Source organism: Condylura cristata, unplaced genomic scaffold, assembly GCF_000260355.1.
Source record: "Condylura cristata isolate star-nosed mole 26May11 unplaced genomic scaffold, ConCri1.0 scaffold00040, whole genome shotgun sequence".
Lineage (NCBI taxonomy): Eukaryota > Metazoa > Chordata > Mammalia > Eulipotyphla > Talpidae > Condylura > Condylura cristata.
Window position 1 is genome coordinate 6,651,528 of NW_004567141.1, and position 7,702 is coordinate 6,659,229.

Genomic DNA, 7,702 nt, shown 5'->3' on the forward strand with positions numbered 1-7,702 from the left:
GAAGAGGCTTTAGCTTCCTGCTGCGCTTTGACCCGCTGCGCCACCAGGGAGGGCCAATATATGTATGTTTTTAAATGGTTGTTCTGCTTACTAGTAAAGTGCCACAATTGAGCACTTAAAATGAAATTTAATTATGCACTAATTAATTGAATTAACTGGTCATTGATCAAATTCATGTGCCTCCTTTGAAATCAGAATAGGTGAGACTATGGCAGCTACAAGGCACTGGCAGATCACCCAGGATCCACCCCACCATCTCCAACCTCGACCTGCCCCCACCCCTTGTCCTCATGAGCTCCACCTACGACATTCACCTGAGCAGACCACACCCACGTCTCCCTTGTGGCACTGCTCTCGGGGCTGCTCCTTCCCTGAGCAACGAACGTCATCCAGCCAGAGTTGGCCAACTCCACCACCAAAGCGTCTCCCGTCTTTGGCAGGGGGAGCGAGGGACTCCCCACAGCCCAGTTGCCTGCATACCCCCGTCCTGTTTATCTCCCCAGTGTCGTCACAGACGGAGCCCCAAACCCCCTTGTGCAGCCGTCTGCCAGAGGAGCCGCTGTCTTCCCCTACCAGCCGCAGGTCAAAGGGATCTGCAGGGCCCAGGAGGGGGGCAGGGATAGTGAGACGGTCGGAAAGAAGAAAAAGATCATCTTCAGCTACGTTCAAATCTCACCAGCACGCTTGAACGTCTGCACCTGTTTTCCTATGATAACAGCCCCTTCTCTAGGTCCCACTCCCATGTGACAGGTCCACTTCCTCACCTAGCAATGTCTCCCTTCCCCATCTACCTTATGAAAACCTAATATTTATAAGTGACTTTCTAGGAGGCTTTAAAAGCTGAAGTACCACAATTACATGGGATGGTCCGTTCTGTCCCTGCTACATAGAGTTCAATGTAGTAACTCATTTTAACATAGTGCAATGTCTAAAGCATTTTCATATACAAGACAAGTATTATTATTTCCTCCTGAAATCTACAAAAATTGACAATCAGCACAACTTAGTAACTGTCTTTGCAGTTTGAGTATTGCTCTGTGAACACTGATTGAACAGAACTCCATTTAATCCCACTCAAAATGACTTAAGTCTGTACTGATAGGCTTTACCTTCACACTCAGCCCACCTGTCTTCATCGTGGGTACAGCTGTTCTCCCCCCAGAGTCCGGAAGGGCAGTCTGCAAGGCTCTTTTCTTGTCCTGAACATGACAACCAACTCAGCCAGATGGGCCCTAGGCCCTGGGTGTGCTTATTGCAGCATCTTTGGGTGCTTGTGGCCCTCCCACACCCTAGCTGCCGACACATCACCTTTGCAGCTGGGAGGCCTCTTTGCGATATGCACACAGTACCCCACTGATCTTGGCGCTTCACCTCCACACGCCCCTTACAGCGTCCAGGGCCATCAACCAACCACAAGCTCTCTAGCACTGTGGGAAAAGAAAGAGGAAGGGTCTGTTCCAGTTCTCTGTTCTTAGTGAATAGTCCAATATACGCTAGAGTGCTGAGCGCTGCCTAAGATGCCTGTGGCAGAATGGCTGAGTGAATCAACGGGGTGGAAGTCATTTCTCAATTCCAAGTTGAATCATTATTTCTGTAACATTTTTGATTTTTCAAAAATTTAAGTTCTTACTTGTTAGTAAAAGAGGCAAGCAGAAGCATTGCATTTTTAAATATAATGAAGCATAATAACAATCATGCATGACATGTCCAAAATCAAAAAGATTTGCTTCAGTTTCTCACCCCAGCATCCCAGATAAGTGTTCCCAACCCTCAATTTTCTAAGAAATGAGAATGAGAACTTTGATCAGGCACAAAGACTTAATGGGTATCAAACTGTGGGGTAACAAAGAGAAAGAATGGACTAATTCTGCAGCTAAATCACAGTCTAGAGTGGAAGAAAGTATACACAAACAGGGGAGAAATTATCAGCACATTAGGGCCAAATATGTGAACGTGGAGTAAATGAATTCAATGCTGGGAAGAGAGCTGTGTTGTGTTATTTCCTATCAGCCTCTCATACATAGTTATACACAAGAGAAAACTGAGAGAAGAGTCATGGCCTCAACAGGGAAGAAAAACAATTTTAGCTAATATTATATATAGTATATAATAGCAACTATACTTAATTTTATATAATTGGAATATTGCTTTAATCATGTATTTATTGTCTGTATATTAGTAATATCTCACCTCTCTTTCTATAATTAGATTAAATAGATAGGTAGTTAGTAGGTAGGCAGACAGATAGATAGAGACGCCCTGTAGGTGCATTGCGTTGACTTCCGATTAACTTCTCCTATCTACCTAACCATTTGATGAGCTCCTGGAGAACTGACAAAGTAGTTATTATACTTTATAAATTCATTTTCCCCCCATAATGTGACCCTGGGCTCCAGACACAAGAAACACTACTCAGAAAACATTTAATGAGTGATGGTGTAAATATAAAGAAGAGAAACAGGTTGTCATATAGATTGAAACTAAAAGAAACATCATTAGTTAACGCAAGAAAGAACAGCAATTCTAGCTGCAAACATTTATCATCAAGACCCACCCAAAATCAAGAAAATGTGAGGGCAAAGGAAAATGGCCAGCAGGGTGTGAGCCGTTGGCACGTGACCCTAAAGTCCCGCATACTCACTCTCACAGGATACACCTGCATCCTCCTCATGAAAGCAGTCAAAAACATCTTCATTTTTATTGCACTGAGACAGTGCATCTTCCATCCCTGTGCAACTGACATTTTGGAAGAGGACTTTTTGTTCTTCTGCTGCTGGTGGCTTATATAAATTACCAAAGGGCACTGCCTTGGCTGGTCTGCAGCTCAGCTCCCAGCACACCACGGCATCATCTTTTAAGTCCCTGCCATCATCACAAATGGTGCCCCACAGGCCTTGTGTTCCACCTCCACCTGCCCTTCACAGTGGTGGTGGCCTCCCACCAGTCGTAGCCTGGATGAAGACTCTGCAAAAAAATGAGACAATGAGACAGTGACTGGAGATCTCTGGGGCAGCCCAGAGGGGGCAAAGACATACTCAGTTATCTTGAGACTCGTCTTCATGTAGGCCGAGAAGAGTTGGGACATGAGACAGAGGAGAACAAAAAGGAAGGAGAGGAGAGGAGCTTCAGGACCTCCCTGTCTGGGTTCTGGTTCTGCACCCTCCCAAGAAACTCCACTTAGGTTACCTTGTTATGACTACTGATTTTTGAATTTAAAGATTAAGAGAAAGAGATTGATGAAGATCCAGTAGAGCTTAGAATCTCCAGGTGTGGACTTAGAATCTCTAATCTCTTAGAATATCTTCCAAAGACCATCAAAATCCTCCCCACTATTTCACAGATAAAGAAAATGGTCTTTCATTTTTACATTTTTATGACAGATCAAAATGAAGACCATATGGTAATTCTATCTAGTAATGGAGTCCTCAGGTGAAAACATGAAGACATAATATCTGTTGTGATCTTTCTTCTTCATGACTCTCTCCCCATGGCAGCCAGACTGGGACAGGCTGTCCAGGTATAATTTAAGCTGAACAACCTAATTCTCCACATCTCTCCTGCCCCTTAATGTCCAATCATCCACCCCTGTGTATTATTGTTGCTTCCTATGTCCAACTCAGTTCAGAAGAAACACAGTAAACATTGTCAAACAGAGGCTCAGAGTCTCAAAAATTCTAGGAGATTCTAAGGTTTGTGGGTGGGAGAAAGGCTCCATGTGTTTTCCAGATAAGTCTGAGGGCTACAGAACCAGTTTCTGCTCCCTGACTTCCATTCTGGGAATGGAAAGCACTATCAGAAAGTACTCTTCCTTTCACCAAGACAGACAGAGAATGGAGATAACTGTGCAGGGAGACCAAGGAAGAGCCTTGGAAACCAAGGGAATCTTGGAGAGCCAAGAAAAAGTTCATGAAACAAACTTTTGCTGAGCAGATACTACATTCTAGCTAGTATTCTATGAACTCAGAGAACTATGATGAACAAGATAATCCAATTGCTGTCCTTAAAGAGTGTTGATGTAAGGGGCTGAGGCAATCCCACCAGGTGTGCTGCAGCCTCGGAGTGACATACAGAAGAGCTAAATTTGAATGGGGCAGTCTGAAGAGTTCTATTGATCCTGTAGAGGCCAAATATAAACTAAAAGTCTGTGTCCCGTGAGCATGAACAGTGAAGCAAAAAGTGTAACATGTGACAACAGGAGCCACATGGCAGGGCTTCTCACATGAATGGAAGGTGACTGCCCACCTCATCTCAACACTGCACAAACTCCCCAGAACTTGAAAGCAGCCATGGGAGAAGTTCTTGAATGAGGAAACTCTGACCTGGCTGCTTTTAAACGGTATTGAGATTTTATGTTTGGATTTATTCATTTGTTTTTGGTTCTTTCCTTTTCTTCTGTCACATTTTGGAGGAAGCAAGATGAGGAAAGAAAGCTAGTGATAGAAATTAAATTATATCTGCAAAAAACTAAGACATGTTTTCACCTTCTGCATACCCAAGTTTAGGTGTATATACCTAAGTAAAAATATAAGTCCCGAGGAGTTAACTAGAAATAACTTCTGGGTCATTGTAACCAAGATGAGCATTAGGATTGGCATCATTATGCACTCTGGTGAATATTAGCTATTGGGATCATGTATAGGTTATTTTATTTGATTTTGAATTATAAAATTTTCCTTTAAATGAGTTTTTATTTTCCATGAAGGGGAGAACTAGAACACCTTCTTGGAAAGCACATATGTGTACAGAAAGAAAAAGAGTTTAAGTATAAATTAAATCTCAGAAGAGATGAGAAAAGAACTGAAATCTAGAGAAAAAGGTGGAGAGGCTCACCTACACAGTGTGTCCTGGGCTATGCTTTGCTAGCTGAGAGATTGAGGGCCTAGGTGGAGAAGCAACATCCCGAGCTGTGGGGAGACCCTAAAAGGGCACCTGTCTCCATGCACCAACTGTGAGAGGCTGAAAAACCTCTGAGTTATCTGAGTGTTAGGCTGAGCACCCAGATGCAGCCCCCTGGAGGGACCAGGTGTAGAAGGTGTAGAAGGCCGTACATCTCTGGGGAAGCCCCTGCTATCAAGAAAAGAGTAGCTTGAATGAATAAGGTAGGAGACAGACAAGCCACAACCAGCCCCCTGAGTATAAGCCACCAAAGCCTTCCTCCCACACTTATTGTCTCTGTGCGGCCTCATGGCCTCCTCACCTGGGCAGCATGGGTATCGCCCAAAGACTCCTCACATTCTGAATCACCCAGTATTATAAACCAATGTTGCTGCAACAAAAGCAAACAAAAACCAAACATCCCAGAGGTGGCCAGTGATGACAAGGTCTCCAACCTTCCTGCTGCTGTCAGACCATATGCTGCACAAAAGCAGATGACTTTCTGGTTTGGTGGTGGCAGAGGGACTTAGAAGTGGTGGAACCCAGGGGGCAAAAGGAAAGTCACTTGCCAGATATGCCCACAAGGAGAGTGGAAAGGTGTCCTCTGAGCCTGAAACAAAGTCACCCACTACCTGAGGCTGCTCAAGAGTCTTGGGCCACAGAGGTCAAGTGGGAAGAAATTCCCTTGCAAGATAAGGCACACCGATCCCTTCTGTGTGCTGACGGTGGCCATCTATCACATCGAGACCATGTGGATGAGACAGGAAACCAAACGGAGCCCTGTTGGAACTATTTTGAGCCAATGCCTCTCTTCATGATCCAAGGAAATTCAAAATTTCCTCTCTCTGCAGCTTGAAGTTCTTCCTTTTGAAACATTAAAAAGAAATCTCATCTGAGAAGTCAGGTCCTGTGCAAAAGGTTAGGGGGGGAAAAAGAAAGTTAGTGAGGTTATGTAATCAATTTCCAAACTTTGCTCATATAACTCAACCATCTAGAAGGCTTCTACCAAATTCTGAGAGATAATCACAGTGATTAATACAGCCCTGTTAGGAACTTCTCCGGGGGGCACACATGAGCACTGGCCAACCCCACCCCGAAAACTGACCCAGGCATCTCTACATTTGATGGTGACTGCCAGGGGCATGGATAGACTTGGGTTTCTGTTCTAGTGATGTAATAGTTGGGCTTGAAATAATAGCATGTTGCAAGCCCTGGGAAGACATCATGGTAGAGCAAGATAAAGGTGCCAGAGAGGGGCAGCTCAGAGTAGGGAAACTGGCAGGATCGATCATGTTCACTGGCGCTGCATTTAGGGTCAACAAACTTCTAAAAGGGCCAGAGCTTATATACTTTAAACTTTGTGGGTATGTGGTTTTTGTTACAACTTTTACCCAGCTCCACCTACAACATGAGGACAGTCACATGTCTGCAATGAGTGAGCATGGCATGTCCAATAAACCTTTACTTAAAGACACTGAAATTTAAGCTTATGGCAGTTTCATATTCTTTTGATTTTGTTCCACCATTAAACCTGTTAAAATGACTCCATTTCTGGGTTGCAGATTGTCGAGCCCTGGTCACGGGCCAGAAAACACCTCCACATTAGTTCTAAACCTTTAGGCTCAAGCACCAGCACATTTTCAAGACATTCAAGTTCCTTCCTCCAGATCTCTGAGTGGAGATCTGCTCTGCCATCAGCACTCTTCTAATGTTGTGGAGTCCTGAACCCTGTGTCCTCCAGTGGTCCCTGAGTCTGGGCACTTGGATCTGCAGGCCTGGGTGGCCCCACCTTCATCCCACCTTATAGGTTATTTCTGAAGGAGCTAACACCTTTGACCCTCCAACTGAAAGCTTTCCAGGCAGAACAACTATTTCAGTGGCTTACTTGAAACATTTTCTTCCATTGGGATCCTACTATTTATTTTTTTAATTATTTATTTAAGCATACAAGAGTTGGGGTACCGGCCAGAGATGGGGAAGGTAAAATGATTCACCAGAGATAGAGTGGGGAGCAAAACAGGCAGCTGTACTGAAATACACTGCTGAGGGGAGCAGTGGGTGAGGTAAGGGAGGCCTGCTGTGCCATGTGGGTCAGCTCCCTGGCCAGAGACTGAACTTGAGAGTTGCAGACAACTATATGGTGCTGCATCCTAACTCCTCCACCACAGGAAGGGTACCCAAATATTTCTTAACAAGCCCATACCCTTAATCTTTCAGATGTGATCACCCCCAGAGACCATTTCTGCAACTATCTAAACCTCAAGATTAGATTATACACAACACTCACATGTCTGGTGAAGAACACACACCATGCTGACATGTGAGGCGACTAAACACACAAACCTGAGAGCAAGAGGTGGTAGAAGCATGAAAGCCTGCAGCAGGTGAGGAAGCTCTGTCGCAGGACTGATAACTAGGAGTAGCGCAGATCAAAGAAGGGGGTGGAACTGAAGGTGAGTCTGGGAGATTCAATAGTATGTTCATGATGATCACACATAGCTGCTGGGTGACAGGGTGCATCGATGTTTAAGAATAAGGCCAGTACCCTACATAGGACACATAAATATCCAATTAGAAACCAGTGTGGGCTTCGGTGATATACCAGGTCATCAGGACAATAAAAATAAGCTAGTTTTCTTAGGCAAAGGTTCTCCACAAATCTCTGGGGGACATAATATCTTACTTTCATAGGTGACAGCAAGATTGTAAGGATATATGGTATTTTAAAAATTCAGACAACTAAGAACCCAAAGAGTCAGGATGAAAAGTCTGGCCCCTTTAAGGTACAAAGTCCCAATTTACTCTAGGTTAATCCAGACAGGAAAAG

General features: G+C 44.3%; 1 protein-coding gene across 1 annotated transcript; it reads right to left on the minus strand.

Moving 5' to 3' along the window:
* Nucleotides 1-288: 288 nt before the first annotated feature.
* Nucleotides 289-3,061, minus strand: CD5L (CD5 molecule-like). Its single transcript, XM_012733267.1, is given in 4 exon segments — nucleotides 289-593; nucleotides 1,110-1,427; nucleotides 2,642-2,896; nucleotides 2,899-3,061. Coding segments are annotated over 4 exon segments (1,041 nt in total).
* Between the last annotated feature and the right edge of the window lie 4,641 nt (nucleotides 3,062-7,702).